We start from the raw sequence: 26,372 nt of genomic DNA, 5'->3' as shown, positions 1-26,372 counted from the left end.
GGCGTTCCCAGATCAAGGCTAGTGTGGGATGGATCTATCCCAAGAGGGAGTAAGGGACCCATGTATAATCAGGAGATTCACCATCATAGGATGGCAGGAAACATATCTTTATGTCATCCTTGGAAGGTTTCCAGGAGATGGAGTGGTGTGAACCCCTGCCTTGGAGACCACTGGATGAGTCCTCCTTCCCAGGGCTGGGTGTGCTCCTCCTTCCTGGCCAGGACACTGAGGAGCCCCAGTGTGTGGGTGAGCTGCACTGCCCTTCCTCCAGCACTTCCTCCCAGCCCCTCCCCACCACCAAAACAGTGCTGAGACTGTGGGGGATCTACAATGTTTATAGCTGGGGGTGTTTATGGTGCCAATGAGATACCAGTGACATCTCTGCTTTTCTGAGGTTGTTCTTCAGCTGAATTAATTTCCACTTTGCCAAAGTGGCAAGTTCTTGTGAAGCTCTGGATCGGCGTGGCTGAAGGTAGTCTGACCCACTTCTGCTGAACTGGAACTGATTCAGTAAAAACAGGTCAGGTCACTATGAGCTGCCCCAAGCCCTGCATGAGTGCCAGCTCCCAGCCATGTTAGCATTCCAGCGGAATCCGTTTGAACGTGAGTCCTCAGAGCAGGCTGACACACAAGCAAGCCTGAGCCAGGCATTGGGATGAAGGAGAATGGAAGACAAAATGAATGTTTTGAAAAATGACCATTTTGGGAAGTGCTTGAAACTGACACTAAACAAGAAAATAAAATTAACCCAGCAGGTAGGTTTTCTACTCACTGGCCTTAGGCTGTGGCTCAGGATAGTGCTTGGAAAGACCTATGAATGCAAGAAAAGAGGTGTGGAATCAGCCTGGTTTGTGCTTTAAACCACATTGTAGAGATATGGAGAGGTTCATGCTGTGGCTAATCATATCCAAAGAAGTCTTTTGCTAGCCCAAAGTAATGTACAGTGAAGCTGGGCAGGTGGGATTAAAATATGCATATGCCAAATATTTGCTGTGAATATTTGCTGATAATAGGTCTGTTGAGTTGTGTTGTTATAAATATCTTAGAAAGCAAAAATTATTTAAAAGAAAATGTCAAAAACAGAGCCTGCCTCTCTTAACAGTAACACTGACAAGTATGTGTTTGCCCTTTTTTACAGCTCCTCCAGCACTCAGCGGAACTATTTATTAACCTGAGGGCAGTCCCTGGCCCACTGCAAGCATGGCAGGATCCGTGTAAGGGGGCAGATACAGAGGAAGATACGGGCTCACAATCTAGCAAAGATGTCCACAGAAGGATGTGCTTCCCTCTAAGGAGCTATCAGGTCCCAGTGACACTGCTGCCTTCTAACATGGATGTTCTTCAGCCTGCACCATTTATCCATAGGACGCAGCTTTTTTTATACCAGCTTCCCAATACAGGGCTGAGGTTCCTATGGAAATACTGTCTGTCAGTGTTCCTACCTGTGCCTGTGGTGGGTGCTGAGTCTCAGGTGAGCTACAGACCACTGATTAAATGCACTCCCATACCAGTGGTGAGCAATCACAGCACACCAGTTTGGACAACCATGTGTTCTCACTGAGCCCTGTTGCACTGTGCAGTAATTAAAAAGTCATGAGTCCTATTTAAATATAGGGCATTCTGTCCTAAACCTTTGAGTGCCCGTGGGTGTGAGTAAGCTCATTCTCCAAGGATGTTCTCTGGTCTGTGTACATACACCAGCTTCATCAAAAGGATGTAGGAAATGCCAGATCCAGATATACAGATTCCACTTTTTTTAAAAATACATCATTGATCAGTCCAGGGATGGCAAAAATTAATAGTAATGAGCTAATTACTATACCAGCTGCTTACAAAAGGGGTCCTGTAGGCAGACTCCTTCTGCCCATTTGCCTGCTGGTTAAACCACCACTCTAGAAATTATAAAACAAAACTTTTTTCTCTTTATAAACATCTATCAGCGTCACCTTAATATGGCCCACAGCACCAACACTGCCTAGCTTTTAAGTTCTCAGAATGCAGCCAGAATCTCCCCTAGCACATTATAACACATTTTACTGGTTTGAGCAGGGTAGAACACAGCCTTCTCCTCAAATGAATGGCTGGTGAGCTCCAGCAGCCCCTGCACGAGGCCGGGCTCACCATCTGTGTTCCTCCCAACATCCATAGCCCCTTCACAAGTGCCAGCCCTTTGAAAAGCCAGCCTGTTTTTCTGATTGATTCACTTTTTAATGAACTGGGAATGCCTGTGAACTTAAACCCTGACACCTCCACCTCCCTGCCTTCCTAGCCGTCCCTGCAGCAATGTACTGATTATATTTCAAGTTATTATGGGATTAATACAGCTGCCCCCGGTGCCTCTTTCCCCTGAACTCCATCAATAAAAGTTGTGTCCTAATCTTACTCTGGTTAGTTCAGTTTCTTCCTGAATCTCTCCCTGTAACCTGTGACGTGCAGCAAGGCTGTACCGTATCAGCCCTTCAGAGCTGCCAACACTGCTGATGTTCAAAACCTCCTTGTGTCACGGCCTTGCATAAGCTTTGTGTATTTAAGAGGACATCTTGAGCTTTGCTATGCACCACATCAGCTCTCTAAGTGGGTAGCACATACTTAGCAGTATTGAAAATAATGAAATAAGATAATCCACCAAAAAACTTAAATAGATTGTGCCAGCGTCATCTTTCTTTGAATTCACAGTAGGGCTATAAAAAAGTACTTTAAGCAGGCAAGTTCAGCACAAGGGAAAAAATAAGAGGGGGGCAGCAGAAGACCTGGGCCCAGCAGAGTCCAGTTTTTCACCAACAGCATTTCTTTATATAGTACAAGCTTTAGGTTTACTTTTCTTGTTAGTTTATAGGTCAGGGGTTCTCCCCCCCATCCCCACCAAGAGTATTATTTTCTAAAAACATCATTCAAAATGTAATTAGCTGGCTTATTCTTTGGAATGTGTGCAGTTGTTTACAAAAGAATTGCCACACAAGCTTCAACATTCGACTGTGTTGAAGCAGGGAGTGATGTACTTGTTTACAGCTGTGCATCAATTTCACAATATATTTAGTTTTGGTCCAAGTTACATATAAAATTCTTACTCAGTTTAATGTTGCAGCAAATAACACATATAGTAAGTGAACAGGATTTATCACTGGCTGTAATTTCGCTGTACATATTCAAAATCTTTAGGGTGAATGATCTATACACATGCACATGCAAACAAAATGGAAATATATTTAGTTTAAGAACTGATGAATTGTGCTTGCTTTCATTATTCTCATTTTGTATGTAGGAGAACAGAGCTCAGACACATCCATGAAAAGGGTGTCTGGTTGGCATCGCATCTGTGAAGCAGCACAGTCAGCAAGGAGCAGGTTGGAGAAGAAACAGCACTTTTGTACCCATGGCATGAGACAGGGGGGCCCTCAGGAGTCAGGCACCCACTGTGGTTGGTGGGATACAAACAAATCCCATGGAGAACCAAGATGCTCCCACGAAGCATAAAATATCTCTCCTGGTAAAAAATCTTCCCCCAAGATGTTTTATTCAAGCTTTTTTTCTTAAAGAAGGAAGTGGTAATTTTTCCCTTTAAATTCTGTTTTCTTCCCCCCCCCCCCCCCCCCCCAATTTGGTCTCTCCAATAAACACAGAGGCCAGAAGGCTATGCTTAAATAATTCATCTACAAATTTGCAATATCTTTTTGAACTATAGCAATTAAACGGAAAATAGAAAAATCAGCTCAGCATCCTGTTTGGATGTAATTAAAGGTATAATCTGTTCCATTTGAATACTTCAGTGCTTACCCTTCTTAAAACAACAAATAAGAATAGTAGCTCATTTGCAATATGCTTTTTTTTCAAGTCAGCTAAAAAGACTAACTGATGAAGCAAGAATAATAATTTTTAAACGTGGCGTAAGAACAAAAATACCAACTACAGCTTTCAAATGACTGCTGTGGATCTCAAGTGCGATGAGAGTTCAGTAACAAGGGGTATGAGCTTTATGGCAGAACACTGAAGTCTTCCACTGTTTGGTATCAGCATCTCAATATGGCTGATATAATTACCTATCAAATACATCAGTGGAATGAATATCAGACCATATCCAAAAATATGTAAGTGGGATGCAGATCAGCTCAGTCTTTTAGGGGCCGTTTGATCTAAGGTTTTTTCTAAGAATAAAAGACAATTACTGCATTCGTTGCCCCTTTGTTTTCTATAAGCAGCTGAAGATTTTACAGCACAATAAAGTTAGCCTATTAATGGCTGGCTTATGAGTTTTAGCTGGATTTTTACCCTCCTACTGGACATTTCTTCACTGCTCAAAGAAATTGAAGTCAGGTGTAAAGTTAATATCTGCCTTGTTCAGTTATTCATACTGTAAGCAATCAAGATTTCCCCAAATCACAGGGCAATCTCTTGCCTTTCGAGAATTAATATGCGCCCCGTTCTCTCAACTTAGTTTAACAAAACAACTGGCATAGGTTCAGTGGAAGCAATGATTATTCTGAGAAGTTATGGTGAACCACAGAAATTGTTAGCGAGAACCTTGCTCATAAGATCCCCTCAGAGGAAAAGTATATGGATATTTCAAAATGTAATTAACAGCATATTCCAACAATGTGAGAAAGAAACATCATCTGGTTTAGCTGCAGAGGAATCTGACTGCACAGGGAGAGCTTTGGCTTGCTCAGCAACCAGCACTAGGAGCAAAGGACACGATGGGCACCAGAGGGGACCCCTCACCCCTGCTGGGAAAGGTGGCAGGGCAGGCTCTGCTCTGCCGTGGGAGCTCCTTTCATGCTGCCCATCTCCCTGTGCTCGGCAGCACGGTGCCCTCCTCACAGGCAGCTTCCCTGGGGCCAGCACCCAACCAGGAAGAACAACTTTTTTCAAAATGTCCATTTTCTCTCCACTGCACTCTCTCTCAAAAAAGTTCTTTTGCAGCAGGCATGTCTCAGGCCTAATTTTGGTCTTAATGCTACAGTTTGTAGGACTGTTTCAACAAAACTGCTGAGGGATTTTGTTTTGATTTTGGTTTTTTAAGGGTAAATACATAGCAGCAAATAAAAACAATTCTGAAAAGCAAAGCCTTATTTTTTAAAACATTTTGATAACTTAAAAAAAAGCAAATTTCAAGCTTGAGCATTTGTAAGCTCAGGTGAATAATGTAGCAGAGAACTCATTTAAGATAAAATGATCACAAAAATGTAAGAGCCATATTACACACGGGAGCAAAATAGCAAAATGGTCTACAAGGTCTCCATTATGACAGTGAATATGAGAGAACTTTCAGCTGACATTTGCAGAAAGTTAGCACCTATTAAAATTCCCAGCCTTCCTGGGGTGCATGCTCTGCTGTTTGAAAGCCGAGGCCCTTGTCAGGGCTGGTCCTTCAGGGGCCTGAGCCCCCTCAGAACCTTCCTCAATGCTGCCCTTCCTCAGGGGCCTGCAGAGGACAAGCTCGAGGTGAGTGGGGTAAAAAAAGCCTCTGGTGAGCCACCTCCAGCTACCCCCTTACATCCTATTGCCTCCCCCTACGAACTGTGCAGCCTCCTGCACACCAAAAACATTTCTGTGAGCTTAATGCTAGAACTACTGTGAAAAGAAACACAACAGAACTCATTAAAAAATACCCACAGAGGAAGGGAAAAAAAAATTCCTCAACACAGTAGCGTCTGTCTCCAGTAAACAGGGCTCTTTTCAGGCCTTGGGCTCAGACATAAGACCACTCTAGCAGGGTGAATGAATTACTGTCAGCTGGGCCGTTTTCACTTAGGTTTAAGCACAGGCATTTTACCTGCCATTTGCCAGGAGCCAAGAGCTGCTCAGGTGACATTTGTTATCCATGTGCCACATGAGCAGCAAACCTGCAGCAGTTTCCCCAGCAGCAATCACCCACCCCATGGGTCACACTGCAGGACCCCAGCCTTCACCCCACAAGGAACATCTCTCAGAGCCAAGAACCTGTGCCTAAATGAAGCAATGCTTATCTCATGCATGCCACAGGTGTGATGTCATCCCCTCTGGCGGAGGAACCAGGATGTCTACAGCCTCCACCCCGCAAAAATGCAGGAACTAAAGTTAACATGTCTCAGACTTTGTTAAAATATGGTGATAATTAAAAAACAAAATTACCACTACAAAGTTAATTCCTCTCTGAGTTCTTACAAACAAGTTTTTAATTTGCACCAAAAATTTACATTTCAGATTTCAAGTCAACCAGGAATGGTAGGAGCTTGGTCAGGGACTCCAGGCAGTGGCTGGTGGGTTCTGCAAGGCCTAGGGGCAGGAGCACTGCAGATTCCCCAGAATATCACAAGCATATAGTTGCCAGCAAACCCCAGGTGCACACAGGTAAGCCCATCTGATTGCTTTAATCTCTCATCCCTTGTGTGAGCGTGAAAATAATCACTGTGTCAGATAAACTTCTGCTTTTTATTAAGGAAAAAAACCAAACAAAACAAACCAAACCTATAAGGTAATTGATTGCTTTCTTCTAGTCTTTTATCAGTTATGATTAAGGAGCTATAGTAGCCCTGTTTACACAGCTCTAACAAGTCAGGACCTGCAGAACGTTATTGGCTTGGGGCCCACAACTTGCTGTCCATTCTCAACAGAATCAATCTGGAGCTGAAAACATCCCCGTAGGAAGTGTACACATCCCTGCTTATACAGGAACAGAAACAGCAATAACTTCAGGTCCTGTAAGCTGCAAGTTCAACTCACAGAGATGAGCCCTGACTTGTCATCGCTCTCAGCGTGTTGGTGATGAGATCAGAGCACTTCACCAAGGACTCATACTTCCAGCTTGACAAGGGACACAGGTGAGTGTACTACACCTCCCTGTTACTTGCCTCTCCAACTGCAGAAAGGAATCGAGAGCTCCTCTGTTTAACATGCAGTCACAGCACTGCCAATCTAAAATGGCTGATCAGTAATACTTTAATTGCAGTTTCATAGAAACAAATTGCTATTTAATTGCAATAAGCTTGTCTGTGGCTTAGCTGGACTGACAATAGGCATACACCTGGTAGTAACAGTAACAAGCAGCAAGGAGGGTTATCTGGTACTGCATGTACAGGAGTCTCAGGCAGTGCCATCAAACCCAGAACACAATTTCACACTTATTCAATGTAATACCTGAAAAAAATGTATATGCATAAATTTCCTAATCTCAATTTGATTTTTTATTTTAATAGAGCCGTTCAAAATAGATACTTGCAAAAAGCTGCACACTTCACATACAACTACCAGCAAAATACCTTGATAAAAGATTTAAATTGAAACAATCTTGTGAAATTACAGAATCAGGTTGGAAAAGACCTCTGGGATCATAGAGTTAAACTGAACACCACTGTGTCAACCAGACTGTGGCACTCAGTGCCATGTCCAGTCTTTCCTTTAACACCTCCAGGAGCGGTGACTCCACTGCCTTGATAGCAAGGCACAGTCTGCCACTGTCTGAGTTTGGGGGTTTTTTAGTATTTACCCTAATGTTAGGTGATGCAAATTTTATTGGTGTTAACTAACGGGGAAAAAGGAAGACAAACTCAGTGTGGTTAATATTCTGAAGATGTGACTTAATTTCATAGGCTTCATTTTGTTAAGACATTCTCATTTTATATTTCATAAGATACTGCATAACCTGTTAAAATATTTAAAGATAAATCATGTAGGACTGAAAAGACAGTATCTTGTTGCAAACAGAATTTGGTTTGGAAAGGCTTAATGTCCCACTGCCTGCCAGGATGCGTAAATCTCATAACTAGACAGCTGGATAGGTAAAAACATTAAACCCATTTAGAGGGCAATCTTTTTACAAAATTGTTTCATTAATAAGAGTGACAATTTATATGATTGAGATGTTTAGATGCAGTATAGACAGTGCATTTTATCCAGGTTCATGAGGATGATTTCAGATTAGTAATATTTCCTTTGATTCTTTTTTTAACAGCATTCATTTTTGAAAGGGAAGCTCTTACTGAATGATTATTTGACTTTTCAGCACCACTAAATGCAGAGGGTGTATTCCAGCCTCGGTGCAGCAAATGCATGTGATAAAAGGTGAACAAGTATATTTTTCTTCACAGATCTCCTTAAAAAAAAAAAGTGATTTTTCACATAAGGACAAATCTAAGTGTTTCCAGTAGCCTTCTGCCCACACCTACCGTCCCCATTACAGCCTGTTTCATTGTATGAAATGCCTCTGGTTTTAAGAAAGTGTTTTACCTAAAGCGAGAATACTACTTAAATATGTTCTATTGTATATTCATAGCTCCATTAGTCCTCCTGCAATTTAGCACATCAAAGCAAAGGCTTCATCACTTGCATGTGGATTATGCTAACATGAGTGACATTTGTAATCTTATAGGTCTGCAACTTAAGAAATGCTTTTAAAGTAAGCTATTAAATAGGTAGCTGTGCTTTACAAATGAGTCATATAATAGTTTATTTAAAACTGTTAATGAACTTCAACCTCTACATCACTAAATGCTATACTACATTTCTTACTAGAAGTTATTAGCTATCTTCTTAGCACTTCTAGGTTATATTGGACAACCAAAAATCTGTACATGTTAGATTTAAACACTGTACCTTGAGTGCTTATACTGAAAGAATATAAAAAGATGTCTACAGTCTCACTAATACTTGAATTCTATATTCATATGACTTCAAGTGTCTTTTCAAAGATACTGAAGCAGCACAATTTGCAGACTCTGAAGAGTTTAATGCCAGATCAAAAAGCTTAGAAACTTATTTAAAATACCCACAAGTGCATTTAATTAAAAGTCATACATAGTGTCAGTCATTTATGTTGTGCTTTATATGTTATGCAAGTAGTCTTTTGTCTTTACTGTCTGATACTGTACATTGCTACGTTTTCTTTTCTCTGAAACTAGGCTTACTCAAGCACTGATGAGTTAAAAGAAAAAATTCATCAGCCCTCCAATATACTAGACATCAGGAAGTACAATCTGAAACAAAAATATCTGCTGTTGGTTGTTTATACAGATAAATCTATAAATCAGCTTTTTGTGTTATTGGCATCACAACAAAAATATGTCAAGTTCACTCCATAACCAAGCAGCTGAGCAGTGAACACCTTCTAAAAAACAGAATTAAACAAAATAATGGTGTGTTATGAATGTAATAATTTCCTGTAAAAGTAGAATATTTCTTAGTATTGATTTGCTTTAAATTGCAGCAAAGGCAGATTCGTTGCTTGCAGGTTCCTGACCGAAGGCATACAGTGGACAGCCACAGATCCATGTTAGTATTCTTGCTAAAAATATGAGAAGTCAATTTTTTTTTCTCAAAAGTATTCTGCACAGATCTACCACTAAACAGTTGATGGGAAAAACATGCAAAATGAAGTTGCTCCCTTTGTAAGCTTAGAGGTGGCTCTGCTGCTTTGTGGGGAGGTGGTTTTTGTTTGTTTGCTTTCAGAAAACAGATCATATTTTGAGTTCAGCTAGTTCACAGAAACAGCCCAGGAAACAGGTTTTATTTCCTTAAGATTATCAGTATTGAAAAGTTAAAGTCTCTCACCCCAGCAAACACAACTTTATGTTGTCCAGATCAGAATACCTATTGTATTCCTTTTCATGAATACTCAATTCTAGTGCTCAGCATGGGGTACAGACCTTTCTTTGGCTTTTTTTTTTTTGACCTCTTATGGTATATTCATACCCTCTTATGCTTGCCTGCTCAGAGACACAGGCACATCCTTAAAACAGAAGGAACTGGAAAGAGACCACAGTACCTCTGTGTGTGCTGTAATTCACTGCAATGGGAATTCTAATGTACTTGTTACCAGAATTAAGCATCTCCATGAAAAAAAAAAAAAAAAAATTGACGTAGTGCTCGTTATATCCTTGCCACAAGTAACACGGTCACGTAGTTTAGCAGAGTCTTTCTTGGCATAAGACAAAAGAAAAAATCCAAAAAAAACAAAAACCTACTTTTAAAGGTAATTGACAATTAAGGTAACGACTATGTAAGATGAAGTTGCAGAATGTTTTGAATGTAATTTAAAAAAAAAAAAGCAAAGCTTCTAAAACCCATACTCAGTTTTGTTTTACTTTTTATTATTTAAATACACCATACTAGAGCAAATGTCTCTGAAAATATCACAAATAAAAGATTTTTCTTCATTCAGCAAATTAGAAGTAGGTGAAAATTTCTACACAGTAGCTGCTATGAGCCTGACTTTTTTTTTTCTTTTTTTTTTTTTGCCATGGGAAGTAGCAACATTAGGACAAAAACACTTACATGCATACATACATTGTATTTTACAGAGATACAATAAAAGTGTTTGTGATAGAATATCACAAAAGCCACATCTTTATCTCATGTTCAGTTTGATTGAAACACATTTCCTTACAACACTTAAATATACAAAGAGCAAATAGAATGCTGTTAAGGTAAAACACAGGGTACAAACTGGCCAGTGCCCTGCTAATTGTTAATGAGGGTAGAAAGCAGATTTCAATGCTTCTTTTAATTAGCTTCATTAGTCATCTTCCCCACCCACCCCCCCCAAGATGTCCTCCGGTGGATCTTTTTTCATTTTCTCTAGTCTCCCATTAGCCCAGGTTCATGGAGTCCTTAATGTTCATATTCAGTCATTTTAATACACCAATAAATGTGGGAAGGGCAATCAAGAATAAAGAAGGTGCAATGGTATGGAGCTGGCATTGATGCTAGCTACAAAGGTGACTTGTCTACTTGGAGACATGGGATCCATCTGTGATGAACAAAATTTGAGATGAAGGCACGCATTCTGCATTACTCTGACCTTTTAGCAGACCTGTAAGAAATAAAAATGGGTATCTTAGCTAAATTTGAGATAGGAAACTACAACATGACTGCTTTTGTTCTTCCCTATTCACTAATCTCTTTTTTATTAGACCGCTTTCTAACTGTGACTTGATTGAGGCTTTCTGCACTGTCCCTTCATACTGCTAACGTTTCAACTTTAAACAGCAAAAAGCAAGCATTTTTCACAGTTTCACTACTAAAGAAAGCAGATACAAAAAAAAAAAAAAAACTACAACAAGAAATGTGTACTTTCTGTTAACAAATCATACAGTGAATAAGGTGGTTTTTCTGGGCCCCGTTTGAAAGGGAAGAACCATTATGCCATGCCTTTGAAGAAGCGAGTAATATGATCTTGTAATTGGAAGAAATAGTGTGTAAAGCAAATATGAAGTACAGCCAATATCCTCCCAAGGCAACTTTGGTTAATATGCTGCATTGCACAAGAGCTAAATATAGATATTTCAGGATTCCCCCCTCCCATTTAAATTCCTCATCTGGTACGTTAGTTAATGTTACATAAACATTTTAATATATGAAGTCAAACATGTGCTTTCATACTGGTGTTAATGAATTGTGATAATTAAAAGTGTCTAACTCAATAAAAATCTAAACTTTCATGGATAAAATAGGAATGATCATCCATAGTCTTCAAATACAATCTGTTTGCAATTACCAAAATGAAATAATATATATTAGATTTTTATGGCTTTTAAATGACATTTTGCGCTTCCCAGGAAGTTCTTTTCTCACCCTTTCTCTAAGTTACTAAAAGCCTGAGGTCTATTAGTAACTGCAACCCCCCACTTTCAAGCTAATTAAAGTAGTAGAAGCTTGGAGGTTTAATTCCCCAGAGCCAAAGCTCAGTGTGAGAAAGGTAATTTGTCTGTCCAGAACAAAGATTAGGGAGCAGCCAGGAAGCATATTTAATAAATGAGCATCAAATATCTTCTACTATGGACACAGACAACACCAATTATGTAACTACAAGGGAATTGTTGAGTGATATGTAAACTAGAAGATTTTTAAGATCTTCTCTAAGAGAAGTAATGTAACTCATACTTTATTTAAAAGTAGGGAAGCTGAAGACAAACATTTGTTACAAACACTGCAACCAGCGGAAAATGTACACTTTCAGTAGGTGGTAATACTGTTACAAACAAGAAATACTACAGGAATACTACCAGTACAAAAAAAGCAGAGAGAACTTTGACAATACAGCCCCTTCAAATGAAGTGGCACACAGGACATCACAAATGAAGTCTGCACTCAGCAGGCAAGCAGTATTGAGTTTAGAGAAAACAGGGTTTTTTAAACTACAGGGCAAGTGATGGGAAGTTATAATTTACATGTGTGAATTGCCTTAGGCAGGCAAAAGGCAGGAACGGCAAACATCCCTGCGTTTGTCTCCTTAAAAAAAAACCCAAGTTTTTAAACCAAGTTAGGCCATGCAACCTTTCCTGCCTGCACTGGTCACCTGTAAACTGCAGTGAGACCAGACTAAGTTCATCACTGTCACCTTCAATGCGTAACAAAAATGTGTTTTAATGCTGGAAGTGTCTCAATCTCTTTGGTTAATTAAAAAAAAAAAACAAACCTGTGGATATTCTGCTATCTCTATAATATCTAGTGATAGAATAATGTGGAAAATGATTGATCTGTAATGCTTAATAAAAAGTATCTGTTACAGCCGACTGTGTTACAGTGGAAGACTATTTTAATCAGTGGCCCGAAAACATGCAGCTTCCTGTAAAAGATCTCTGATGTTAAAATCTTTAGACTGTTAAAAAAGCAAAATATAAAACTAATAAAAAATATAAAATATAAAAAATATATTATAAAATATAACTCTCTTAGCAACTGCCCCTGTAGCTCCCAAAGTTCCAGAAACCTGACACATACATGAATTATCAACTTATTTCTTTAACTGTGTTTGTTTTCTGGCGTTACGGTGCTCTGCAAATTCCCTTTGAAAAACAGAAGGAGAAGTCAGAACAATTCCTAGAGATATTGTATTATAAAGGAAAAAACCCTCAAGCTCGTGTCCCCTCAACCTTCTCCCCAACAGCTGCTCATGTGCCTCAGCTCTGGCTGCAGCAATGCCACTGCCAGTCAGTGACAGGAGCTCACAAAACCCTGCTCTCACCACTCCAGCATTTAGCCCCCACCAGGTAGCTACAGTCATGAGCTCTGCAAGCCCAGTCCCTTTTACTTCTCTTTGCCATGTTCTATGTTCCTCATCATGTCTGCTGCTTTTATTGCAACTAAATCATTTTTATGTTTTGCTAAGGCAGAGAAAGAAACTGATAAAACTAAATGACAATTTAGACACCTATTTGAAGTTACATTAAACTTTACATTCGTAGAAGACAAGTGGATAAACCACTCTCAGAATGGTAAACCTTTTACTGCAGTGTATAAAGATGAATGGTTTTACCTATATTTTGAAATGGGATACCTATAAATATTCATTTAACAGAATCACTGCTAGCTAGTCTATATTACAGATTTGTTTCATTAAAATTCACAACAGTATAAATCTATGAATCTTTAACTGTATTTGTACTTCCTTGAGAAGAGGCTGCACATTCTCTTCCAATCTTAATTATCTTTGTTCTGCCTAACTATGTAGCATTTTTGTACTCAATTCTCTCATCACCTCGATTGACAAATTAAGTAAATAAAAAAGGTCCATGCTTTATTTTGATGTAATTACATTCACTGTATAAAAGACTTGAAAGAATACTTAAAATTAATCAGTAAATTTATGCACAGAAGAAAAAAAAGCAAACACAGATATTGAAATGTAGCAACACAACCAAAAAAAAACCCGTAAAATAAAGAACAGTTTCTGTTTCCTCAGACATATTTCTCCACTGACTAAAACCACCACAAAATACACTGCACACTACAGAATAGATCAGCCTAGCATTTGTCCCAGATTTTTTTTTAATCTCCCGAATTCCTACTTGCAGATAAATGTTATTTTTTGTGATCCTTACAGACATTAATGAAGTTCCTATTGTAAATCTATAAAGAATTACCAACTGAAGTGTGCACTTTTTGTTTCATTGCAATAACTCAGTGCTGTGTGATTGCCTGGGTTAATGATGAAAAAGTCAAATATACTATCAGAGCTGATGGAAAAATCTATCACCAATCTGAAATTAAAATTCATCTGTGGTCAATAAGATTTAATATCCATGCAAGTGGCGCTGTAAAGAGTAAATGAATCAATGTCATCAATACATAATCAGTATGAAATATGATGTGAATAAAATTATGTGCAAGAGTCATACATCCACTCTTTTCTGGACCAGGGTGGAATGAACAGTCTCTTAACTCAAGGTTGACAGTAATTGTTACAAATTAGGCACAGCAGTTATCAAAATGCACTCACTTGCATAGCTTTAGGACTGATTAAGAAGATTAAAATACAGCTAAAACTATCTAGTTTCAGAGTTACAAGACAACTGTTGATCAGAATTTTTTTTCCTTCTTCTTCACTCTAGAACCTGTGCAATCATTATTTACTTATTTAGCTAGAAACAAAAACTATCAACCACAGAGATACACAATCTCTAGCTGAGATATTAGTGTTACGGAACCGTAAGTAAATAGCACTTTGGTTTTAAAATCTGAGTTATGACACACAAAACAGGCAAGAAAATACTTCTGAAAGAGCACCCCAGCATCCTTCCTCAACTAAAATCTTAATATTAAAATAAAATACATTAGCTTAGTCCAGGAACTTTCTCTTCACAAGGCATTTATTTCCATATTAAAGGATCTAATTTTCCTTCCTCAGAAACCTGCTCTTTTGTAGCATTTAATTTCAAGATTATAAAATAAAATAATTCTCTCTCTTAGAAGTTTGTATTAATGTATGCTCTCTATTTTGCTTTGTACATAAGGAGTTCAACACCTGTACAGATGCACGTGCCCAAACCAAAATAAACTGACTCACCCTGTATGTCATATTTAAAAGGTTACTATTTTCTCCCCAAACCCTGTGCTTAAATAACTTAAGGTAAGTTCAGCTACTTAAAGGTCTCTTTGCAGGGGCAGGGAATGTCCACTATTAGAATGAAAAGAAATTGATCTTCATTTAGCTCTAAGAAAGCTTATTAGTAATTGTGGAGTATTCACCTTCTGGTCTGGCAGTAGTGGATTACTCTGAAGTGAATTCAAATGGCCATTGATGAGAGCTGTAGGTCTATCATGTTCACAAAATAAACTGCCATTGATGTAGTGAAACCGATCTCCAGGGACCAGGCGATTCCGGCAGGTAGAGCATGTAAAACACTGGGAAAGGAAAGAGACAGCAAGTGAAACTACAGCACAAATTAGGTATGCTGCAGGTTTGAAAATTACACTTCAGAGACTGCAAGTGCAGTTGAGATATGGAGCTGCTTGGTTTCTAGTATCTCCAAATATGGCATTAGTCTTACCTGTTGGGACTATGCAGTACATAACTCAAGCAGAGTTTTACCGATTACGAGGGAGCAAAGCTACGCACTTGGACTAAGCGAAGCTTTATTATAGATACTCCTTCTTCTAGTTATTATTTTGCATTTCATTCATAAGCAGACGCAGGTTTTACACTAAAGAGGCATGGCAATACTAATCAGCTGCTAAAAACGAAAGTACGCAGAAAAAAACCCCTCACCTTAAGATGATAGACATTGCCCTGTGCCCTCATGACCAGCTCACTAGCAGGAATGGACTGTCCACAGGCACTGCATGCACCACTATTTCCAAATAACCTGAAACAGAGGTGATGATCATGAATAATTTAATACACAGAAGGCTATAGGCATTTTTGCACATCACTGCCACGGTTTATTACACAACTATTTTAGACTTCTGACCCCCGTCTTCCAACTTGCTTATGTTTCATAATATGAAAAAGTTTATTTTTGTGTAACAACTGGTAGCTTCACCTTACCTTGGATGTGGCTGCACAGGATTTAATCAGAAATATTGACTTACACCTCTAGAAACACAAACAGTTCTGTACTACACACATTTTATCAGATTACTGGGTTCATCATAAAAAAAAGATACAATTCATGACTGGAGTTTAAATGCATTGTGTCCTTGAAATTATATGAAGAACTCTTTTGTACTTTAATCATATCTTGAGATATGAGTCATCAAAAGGGTTAAGAGGATTTGATTGTATATCTAAGAAGACATCATGCTCAGTGTATTGAAACTCCAGTAAACCTCCATCAGTGCAGAGTTTCCATTAGAAACTCTCTGCTATCCAGGTTGATATATAATGTGTATAGGTTAACCTTTTCAATCATGGTGTCAACACTTTAGATTTGCCTCTGCTCATCTCTTTCATCCTAACCTTCTCTCTCTCTTGATAATGAAATGCTTGCTCCAACTTCCCTCTATCTGCTCCTGAGTCCACAATTTAGATTACTTCATCTCTGCTAGCAACAAACTGAATGAAATTTCGATTTGAGCAGAAAGTAATTTACCGGGATCTGGACCCATTTGTCATCATATCTCTCTGGGTGTTTGCTGTATCACTGCAGTTTTCCTATGCAATCAAATGAGACCACAACATCTGCCATTGGGGGGGGGCACACGCAGTGGGGGGAGGGGGGATAGGCAGAAGAGTGGTGAAGAAAAATATATACATAATTCTTCAAATCCATTTAAAGGCACAATGCATCGATTCAAAATATAATACAGTAATGATTATTGAGTTCTACTTTTACAGGCTGCCTTAGCTAGAATTAGAAAAACCTTTATTTGCTTTTGTGCGAGTCTCTAATAGACACAAATATTTATAAAGACTACCACAATTCATTTTGCAGTAAAAAAGGAAATTGAACTAGCTGGCAGGGTCACAGACCCACTTTTCTGTATGATGTAAAACACAGCAATAGGATTTACAAATTAGCGTATTGGTGTCATAATAAATATTAATATTTGCATCTCCTTCCTGTCCAAATAAAGTCATAAAATTCTGTTTGTGTCAACCTAGGACACACATTACAACAGAATACCCGTAATCTGAATGATTGCAGTGTGCCTCTGTATAAAAATAATTGCTTTGAATTTTCAGAATCTGAGCTTGCAGAGGAGGCTTGTCATGTTCAAACTACTAATTTGCTGTCGCCACTTTATTGAAAATAGCCTGTAAGTTGTTATTAAATGTATCGACTGAACGACAGAGAGAGTAGTAAAACTGCCCCTTAAGATGGCTTTTAATAGGAAGCTGAGAAACAAATTTTGCAGCAGCATCGATTTGAAGAGTTCAATCAAAACTCCATTTCAAAACTAATTAGTCTGAGATCCACGACACATTGACACGTTCTTGCAGAATCACAGCGGTTACAAAGGGAAAGCTGAACTAATACATTGTCAGGACCTCCCCGCCAAAGGGACTAAACTGTCTGGAAACTAAAGGTCCATTATTAGGGCATCTTCCAAACCAGGACCAGTTCACAACAGTTACATGATATACCGAGGTTACTTCCAAAGCATTGCAATATGCATTTTTGTTCCTTCATCATTACTAGGAATGAAGTTGGCACTAGAGACAGTGCACGGGGAATGGCTGTGAGAGGAGGCAGGCACTGCTACACTTCCAGAGCAAAGATCCAACAATCCAGAGTAAGGAGGTGGCAGCAAGGACATTGCCGGGTAGAAGGGCAAAGATGGACAGATGATGTCAGCTGTCCAGGAGAATCTGAACACGGTAAGCTGTCTCTCACAAGCCCCCTCCTTCCCCCTGTACAACTGCACCACCCAGCTGAAAACACAGGTTTCAGAATGCTGATCTCATTGCACTACTTGTCTTCATTAAGCGTTCGTTATAGTATTCTCTCTGAACTAGAGTGGTCCCACACCTTGAATGTCTGTGAATTCTAATAAATGGAGTCAAACTAATCCCGAGGCTTTCCACACATCTAAAGTTTTCCCTAGGCATGTTCCCAGAACAACTCTACTTTGGGAAGCCACTTCAGCTGAATCTTCTGCTAAAATTCCTAAAAATTACTTAAAAACTCAGAACACCTTTCCGCTGCTTATTATTATTTACCAACAAAATTAAACTTATTTTTCCATCTCTACTGTTATGAATGGTCTTGTTCTGCAATGCCATTAACAGGAAGAAGTCTTATCTTTAAAAAAAAATGTTATTTCTTCTTACCAGCAAAGGAAGTCTTCCACATTAAATATTCTTTACTGAAAAAGTTGTTTTGCATGGTTTCTGGGAAGCTGGAGAGCTAATTATCTAACCAGGGGGACTGTCCAGGACAGTATTTGATTTAAAAGGCTTGAGGCTTTAGGTGCTCAATTAAGTAGCTATCGGTCTCAGACTGGACTTTAATGGGCTCTTTTCTCTTTAACTGCAGCAATGGGTAGAGATACCCCAGGTCAGGCTAATTAAAGCCAGGGGACTCTTTAATTGTGATGACAGAATTGGTTTCAGTTTCCTCTTTGGGTCCTCAGTCCAAGAAGGTCATTAATATTTCAACATTTGGGCAATGCAATCAATCACAAACATCAAGAGGTTCCCTTTACGGACAAGGCAGCTCTTCTACACTTAGCAGCATTTTACTGAGCCACCTTAAATTAACTACTGTGCCGTTCCAACAGAGCATTCCCTGCACCCCCAAATGCTTCCAGGTTTGTTTTTTTTTTGCTGGTGGGGTTTTTTTCAGAACTTTCTGTAGGAGAGTAGGAACAAAAGCAGCAAGAAATCTTCTCAACCCAGTTTCCCATCTTCCTGCTCAAAATTCAGCATCAGCAGAAACACGTCTCTAGCAACTTGTACTAACAAAGTAAGGTTCCACTGCTTTCCAAAATCGTGGAGACAGATTTAAGCACTCTTGATTCTTGCACGACATGGTGCACATTTGTGTCCACATACATATATCCAAGCCCTAGCAAAGAGAAATGCACATCCAGACCTACTGATCCAGAAGGAATCAGTGTTTTTGTACATTCCCCACATTCAATCTAAATTCTGCACCAGCTATATTAAATGTAACAAAAAGGCAACACAGAAATTATGCCTGAAGCCAAGTCCATTAAAGGTACTTCAGAATAACTAGAGACCAAGCACCTTAAAAGCACCAGAAGCTATTGATACTTAAAAGGGGGGCTGTGCATAATGGCAAGTGCTGCATTCGAGAAGAGGAAGAAAAAAAAAAAAGGGAAAAAAAAAAACCAGCCAAATTACGCTTGGTTAATTCAGAGTAACAGATCTGCCCCCAAGTGAATTGGAGGCCTTGAATTAATTCTGTTATGACAAATCAAGATAAACGTTCCCCCTAAATTGCATGCGATTTAATTAATTTTTGAGATCCTGTTTTTTTTTTTTTTTCCTAGCTAATAGTTCACATGCTCCGGTGCTGTCATTGTGCTTGAGTGGGCAGACTTCAAAGTGATATTAAATAACCAACTATTAGATTTACCTAGCACGTCCTATTGGAAAAGTGCCATTTAATTACCTAGCCTGTTCAATTAAAGGGACAGCATTCCCTGAATATAGCAGCTTGCCGCTGATTACCAGGGAAATGAACTGGCTGCCCGGCGGCCCCCTCCCCGGAGCGGCCTCACTGCGGCGCGGCCGGGTCCGGCCGCCCCCCGCCCCCGAGGCTGCGCCCCCGCCGCGCTGCGCGGAGCGGCCGCCCGGGGAGGGGCGCCGGGCGCTGCCCCTTTAAAAGGCGCCCGGGCAGTCTTCCTCTCTCCCCCTTCCCCACCACTCCCTGCTCTCTCTTAGAGGCCAATTTTGTTAATTAAATGTTTTGTTTGCGACGCGGCTCTCATTCATTTCGGACACGTCATTCCGAGCAGATCTAAGCCAGCGACCAGATCTCATTAGATAAAACCCATCAGAACTAAGAGAAAATGGAGGAGACACTAATTAAAGCTTTTAATTGTGCGGATTCGCTGCCACGCTGCTGCTTTATCTGGCATCTCAAGGTTGGGAGGGCTGCGCTCCACTCCTCTCCCTGAGCGCGTTGCTCGCCGTGGGGAGGGAAGGGAACGGACTAGGGTTTTCACATCCCTCTTTTCCCAGGAACCTTGGCCTTCAATGAAAGCTGCAGCTGTAGCTCTACGGCCAATTTGTTTTCAGGTTTTGGAGGGGAGAGAGAGAAGGAAAGGGCAGAGTTGTGTTGGTTAAGCAACAAAAAAACCCCCACATACAGCCTAAGACAGCTAAAAAGCTCATTAATAAATGGCCCTGTGGTCTTGGCCCGAAGGAGTCAGGTCCCTTTCACCTGGCGCCTGCCGGGCCAATCAATCCTCTTTCCCATTTTGCCAGTCACGTCCAGCGTGTCCCGCATCTCCGGCTGAGAACTGCGCCCGTGGCTCTTGCCTGGGGAAGTGAATGCGCCACCACAAAAACCCGCCGGAAAACCAAGAGAGGAGAAGGATGGTAGAGGGGAACGGGAGAGACTCGCTGTCAGAGCGGCATTGCCTCCACAACCAAATGGAACCATTTCAAACACAAGAAGGGAGAGGGCTTCGCTCATGCCAGCCTGACCCACGAGCAAGCCTGCAAAGTCCATTTCCAGTGGGAAAGCTCCAAGTTAACTCAGCCCTGGCAGCGCCAGGCCATCCTACCCCACCTTGAGTGTACAGTGTCCAGTTCAAGTTTCAGCAAGCATCTGTCAGAGTTATTTTTGCAAGTCAAATTACACAGATCTAAAGAGAAGTCAGGCGACAGGACAAGGAGATCAATTGAAACCCCTCATCTGATAAAGCATCCTATTCATAATTGCCTACATTAAAATAAACGAGTATTAATTTTTGGCAACACAAAACCAGAGGACTGTGATAAGCTTGCCTGAACTTGCCTCTGGGACACAGTGGACGCATCTTCTCTTTTTAATTAGTAGCAATCAGACATGAGGGTTGTTTGATGGTGTTGGTCGAGTGATGAATCTGTATTATTCAGTGCATCTTAACAGTAGTGTCAATTTTTCTACTTCAAACAAGACTCTTTCCCTAACACTGTTCTGCTCTATTTAATTACTATTCTGCCAGACTTAGGCTTGTTGCTTAGGACAATGACCAAAAAACACCACTGTGCACCCCTAATGTGCTGATTTTTTAGCATTTCTCTCTAAAAATACCTCTGAAACTAGCAAAGCTAAGGCTTCGATTCCTCAGACATAGCACAGGACCTGTTTCATGTACTTAACTACATGAAGCCACGGCCACGTACCAGGTCAGAGACTGCACCCAGAGTAACCAAATCTTAACTCCATCCTCTTAACTACGGAGGTCCCTGTGCTCAATCCGCATCTTCTCAAACCTAAGTTTTACAACATAACCAAATTTGTAACATTTGATGGCTGCTTTTGGTAGGGTTTTTTTTTCCCTTCAGAAAGGAAAAGAAAGTGGAGCTTCTTGGCCATCAGAAAGAAGGGAAATTCTGGGTTAACTCTTGACATTTACTATTAATGAGGAGCCAGAAGCATTTAAACAGAACCCAATTTGTTTTAACTAAGCATTTGTGTGATGCTGGGAAGGTATGGGGCTTTTTTGTTGTTTTTTTTAATTACTGAATGTTGAAACAGAACACCTCCTTGAAGCATTCATGTGCATCAGTCTATCAAACCATTTACTCAAATTAAATGTGTAATCCTTCAAAATGCCTCCTTTTAAATTAATGAGTTTAAGTAGCTTGAGTTCACCTGAAAAGATCGTATGGGCACCTGACCTCATGAATTCTATTAATTATATTGGAAACTTGTTGGAAGGGATACTCTGCATAATCTTACTGTACCCCAACAGATGTGAGATTAGCGAGGCTTAGTTCCCCCTACCCAAATTTGTGGCATTTAAAGCAAACAGCTTCAAAAGAGGAAGAGATAAGAAATAAAGGGCAAGAGCATATGCCTCCTCTGCTATCTCCTGCACTGTCTACACTGGAAGTTAAGAGAAATATCGGTTCAAAGCTTCTCTGTAACAATGCTGAGACAAACATCATACCACTGGTTTTTTGCTATAAGTAGAATCCGTGGCCCTCCAACTGATGGTTAATCAGCTCTTTCACAAGGAGAACAGAGAATGAGTCATTCTGTTTCCACTCAAAGGAGTTTAAAGGTGCTTATGTAAATATCATAATTAATCAGATACTAAAGGCAGGCATTTCATTATTTAGCACCTCTGCCACAGCCTTATTTAAGCCCTAAGATTTTAACATTTACTGTTCAGATATGCACACTTCTCCTTCAACACTACAACAAAGCAGATTAATTTAGCCTCTCTGATTGCTGTTTATTTTTAGTTAGGACTTGTTTTGTGCTGACAAACCACTTTAAAGTTACAGTCGTCGTTCAGCCCCCCCCCCAACTCTTCCCTCCACTTGGCAGTCGCAACTCGCCCTGGGCTAGGCGCTAACATCCGCACCCGCACGTCTCTCCCTCCTAAGGAAGGAGGCATCCTGAGCCAGCCCGCCCCTCTGCCCTGCAGACACCCACCACGAGAAATAAAGGGGGAGGGGGGGTGGGGGAAGAGAAAATTAGAGAAAAAGGCAGCAGGAAAGGGGGAAAGCTGTTCTCACCAGCCTGGCCGTCGCCTCACCTGATGTAGTCGTTTCTGCAGAGAATCATCCCGCTCTTGGTGTAGCAGGAGGTGCCGATGTCCCCCAGCTGGGCCTGGCAGCAGGAGCACTTGAGGCAGCGGCTGTGCCAGTAGCTGTCCATGGCGTAGAGCAGGAAGCGGTCGGCGATCTTCCCCCCGCAGCCGGCGCACCTCTTCCAGGAGAGGGAGCCCGCCGTGACCGGGGGCGGCTGCGCGCTGCCGCCGGGGTTCACCATGGCCTGCGCGGAGAGAGGGGCGGGGGCGGGTCAGCGGCGGGACAGGACGGGCCGGGGCGGCAGCGCGGGGCCAGCGCCGCTCCGGGCCCTGCGGGGGCAGCGGCGGCCGGGCCGCGGGGCAGGGGCGCGGCCGCGCAGCTGGCGGGGAGCGGCGGGCGAGGGGGGCAGAGCGAACGCAACCCGCGGCCCCCCCGCTCCGGGCTTGTGCAGCTGCAGCTCACAAGTCAGGAACAGTCCCGGGGTTTGTTTTGCTTATGAAAAAAAGTGTGTGAAGAGTGGAGGGGGAAAAAAAAAAAGTTGTGAAACTGGTTTTTCAGTCTAGGAGAGGCTCCGCAGGCTCGGGGCGGTAACGAGGGGCTCCGGACCGGCCCTCGAGGCCTTGGGATTTTATTTTCTTTAAATTTATTTTGGAGAACTAAAAACACCCCGAGAAAACACTCCAGATTGAGGACACTGGCCCGAATAATAGATCATTGAACTTTAGGACGCCTGTTAACTTCCTACACAAACATACTCAACTTTTGTCTCGCTAATCTGCCCTTGATCAGCAGTTTAAATGCTAAAGCTTTGTTACCAAAAAAAAAAAAAAAAAGGAAAAAAGAGAAAAAAGTTTACCGACCCTAGGAAAGCAGTAGAGTAATGAGGCTGCGGTTACTCTGGCCGCCCCCGAAACTGCTACTAAGGGCATTTTTTCACTTTCTAATAAATGCTTTATGCAAGCAGGACAACCGAGAGATAATATAGGAATCAATTCATAAAGCTTACTCTAAACCGATTAATTTGTTGCCTTCAATCCAGGGTCCAATAAACTCCCGGTGTTCCTCTAGTCACTTATACTATAAAAAGATCAAGTTATTTACTGCCAATTAAGCAGCATGTTTTGTCTTTGTCCTTTGTAAGCCGTATGTGCTCATGCCGAGGCATCTGGCTATCTGCTAAGGACCTTCAGACTGATACGTCCAGAGCAGCGAGGACGAACTTTTCCTGACACTGGCCCAACTCGGCTGCAGGAGGAGAACTGAGGCCGATTTAAACACACATTTCCTCAGAAAGAGTACCTGGAAGTATGTCCAGTGACCGCACAATAAACCAGGAGAACTGCACCAATTAAGCTGTAACAAAAACCCTGAGACTTTGGAACGAAAACCACTCTAAAAGCCATTAGCATTGCATTTATCCGAACGCATCGTGTACCTTTATGTAAATTGATTTCTGATGCATTTGTTCAAGGAATTGCCTTTTGTTACAGTTTCCAGCTACAGCCTAATGAATCTGCATTTCCTGCTCCGAGTCTTTAAACCGTTTTCCTATGCTTTAAATCACTTCGGATTTCTTAAAAGAAAGAAAAAGGCTCCATGCCACCACCTTAACTTGTCTTTGTCGAAGACAAATATGTATAAATATAAAATGGGAAACGTTACACTGAGAAAACCATCCAGTAACCCCATTAAGCTAAAGCTCTTAAGGACAAGCAATACCTTAATGCTGATTAAATCTAAAAAGATGAATCAAGAGGACTGACCAGAAAGTGACTCCCTTGATAACTAAGGACGGGCCCTCATCAAGTTTCATTTAGAGTTGGGGGGGGAAAGCTTTTAACTTAAATAGGCTTACTCTAGTAATTACAGAGCCAAGCAATTTTGGTCCTGGGATAGGAGTCAGTGAAATAGAAAGCAGAGCTAGAAGCTAGAGGCAAAATACCCCCCTTTTAACAGCGTCTCTGCTGCTTTTTTAATGGAGACCAAGGGAGGGACAAGCGGAGAGCTGGAAATTTGTAGTACAAAAATGGATGCTTAATTCATGTCTTGGTTTTAATTAGGTGATTCACCGATTTTCTCCTGGATTGAAACAAAAGACTGTGTGTGGGGCAGGAAGGGAACCGGAGAGGAGAGAAATAGAGAGCTCACTTTGATCTTTTCTGCCACTGTTTCAGAACAGTGTTTACTACAGGGGAAGCGGGTGCCTCAGCCTCGCCCCCCCACCGCCCCCCCCGTCCCCTCCATTCACAGCCGAGGCAGGCAGAGCCCTTTCCCGGCGGCAGCCGGGAAGGGGGGAAAGGGAAGGCGCTCCAGCGGCGGCCGCCGCCAGGCTTTGTACGGGGGGCCGCGACAATGCCCGGGGTCCGCGGCGCCCCGCTCCGCGCCCCTCCGCCCGGCGGGCAGCGGGACGGCGGCGGCGGGCGGGCACCGCGCACACGAACGCTGCGAGACACGGGGGAGCGACCGGCACTTCTTACCTGCTTCCCCTCTATATTGCAAAAGGCCGGGGAGCGCCGCTCGGGGTGCCTGAAGAGGTCTTCTTGCAAAGAAATAAGCACAGCGCTCGCCCTCTCGCCGGCTGGAGGGAGCCCCCCGCCCGGCAAGGGGCAGCCCAGGCTGGAAAAATATAGATATTGCTATGAGAGGCGTCTGCCCGGGTCCTTCCTCCAGCTCCCGCTTCCCGGGAGGGGAGCTGCAGAGCTCGGTCCCCGCCGCTGAGCCGCACACGCAGGGCGCCGCCGCCGCTCGATGCTGCAATCGCCGGGCAAGTTTGGCAATGTGGCTTCACTTTGTGCCGCTTCCCCCCCGCTCCCCCACCTCCGCCCCCTCTCCGGGCTGCGGCGGCTCCCGAGCCTCCCGCGGCGCGGAGTCGGCCGGCCGCGGCCCGCCGGAGCGCCTCAGCGGAGCGGGCGGGAGCCGGCGAGTTTGAGCGGGGCCAGGCGCGGAGCTGCTGCCGGGATCCTGCGGCGGCGGCGCTGGCGGGGCGCGGGGGGCGGCCCTTGTGCCCGTCTAAGCGTGAGGCTGCAAGTGCGTGTGTGCCCGCACGGTGCGCGTGTGCCCGCTGCCCTCACACATGTGTTACTGACAGAGCAGAATCCCAACTACACTCCGGCTCCGCGCCCTCGTCAGCCCGCCGCAGCCAATCCGCCCCCGGCTTGTTCAGGCGGAATAATAAAACCTGCCAATCCCCGGGAAGACAAAGGAATGAGTGAGAGGGGAGGGAAAAAAAAAAAAAAAAAAAAGAAAAAAAAAAAAAAAAAAAAAAAAAAAGAGAGAGAGGAAGGGAGGGAGGGAAGGAGGGGGCGAGGAGGAGGAGGAGGGGAATGGAGAGGAAGGAGGGAGTCAGGTGGGCAGCGCTGGCCGCGCGGTCCACCCGTGCACTGAAGGGAGGCGCGCGGCCGTGAGGGCACCGTCCGTCCCGCCTCGCCCCGCCCGCCAGCTCCCGGCCACCAGTTGAGAAACTTGGCGGCGAGGGGTCATCCCGGCTGTCCCGGAGGGCAGGCCCGCTCCGCTCGGGGAGCGATGTCCGTCGGAGCCCTCCCCTGCCGCTGGGCGCTTCCCTCGCCACCGCGGCCCTGCCGCGCTAGGGGAGGCGCCGAGGGGAGGCGCGGCCACAGGAGCCGCTGCTTGCCGCCTTCGTGGCGCCCCCCGCTGCCGCGTCCGGCCCTGGTGCCCGCACCCCGTCCTGGGATCCCGCGCTGGGGCGGGGAAAGGCGGCGGCGGGCCGTGCCCGGCTCGCCCTGCGAGCGCGGGGACCGTGTCGAGCCGCCGACTGTCAGACGTCTTGCGGGAGCTGCGCTGCGGGACTCAGGCGGGCACGGCCCGCGGTGGCCGCCCCAGTGGAGGTTTCGGTGGGTTAAGCAGCCGCAGCTGGTGGCACCATTCGTCAGCAGAGCAGGCAGCTGCATTTCTGAGAGAGAAGCCGGGGATGACGGCAAATCGCAAGAAGTAATGTTTAGTGGGGACGCTTAAAACTATGAAAAACCCACTACGTATTAACTGCACGCCTGTGAGGCCT

At 42.9% G+C, this 26,372-nt stretch overlaps 1 protein-coding gene and 2 long non-coding RNA genes across 3 annotated transcripts in view; 2 read left to right on the top strand and 1 right to left on the bottom strand.

Annotated features, from left to right (window-relative positions):
* The window catches only part of LOC132331117 (uncharacterized), a 25,047-nt gene extending 22,665 nt beyond the window's left edge, over positions 1 to 2,382 (top strand). Inside the window, exon 5 of the long non-coding RNA XR_009487496.1 lies at positions 1,139 to 2,382. This is a non-coding gene — a long non-coding RNA (uncharacterized LOC132331117). The remainder of the gene's footprint in view (positions 1 to 1,138) is intronic.
* Positions 2,383 to 6,056: 3,674 nt separating this feature from the next.
* LOC132331118 (uncharacterized) lies at positions 6,057 to 21,425 on the top strand. The gene is made up of 4 exons (XR_009487497.1): positions 6,057 to 6,327; positions 6,591 to 6,797; positions 17,334 to 17,512; positions 20,090 to 21,425. It is a non-coding gene; the product is annotated as an uncharacterized LOC132331118 (long non-coding RNA).
* Positions 10,041 to 25,174, bottom strand: LMO4 (LIM domain only 4). Its single transcript, XM_059854183.1, has 5 exons — positions 24,832 to 25,174; positions 22,360 to 22,598; positions 15,461 to 15,557; positions 14,941 to 15,096; positions 10,041 to 10,783 (listed from the first exon to the last, which is right to left on the bottom strand). Exons 2-5 carry the CDS (start codon positions 22,593 to 22,595, stop codon positions 10,775 to 10,777), a joined length of 498 nt encoding a protein of 165 aa, XP_059710166.1. The 5' UTR covers positions 22,596 to 22,598; positions 24,832 to 25,174; the 3' UTR covers positions 10,041 to 10,774.
* Positions 25,175 to 26,372: the final 1,198 nt, after the last annotated feature.

The sequence above is a fragment of the Haemorhous mexicanus genome, chromosome 9 (assembly GCF_027477595.1).
Source record: "Haemorhous mexicanus isolate bHaeMex1 chromosome 9, bHaeMex1.pri, whole genome shotgun sequence".
In the NCBI taxonomy this organism is placed as follows: Eukaryota; Metazoa; Chordata; class Aves; order Passeriformes; family Fringillidae; genus Haemorhous; species Haemorhous mexicanus.
Note: the sequence above shows the minus strand (reverse complement) of the source record. Positions and strands in the feature narration are given on the sequence as shown.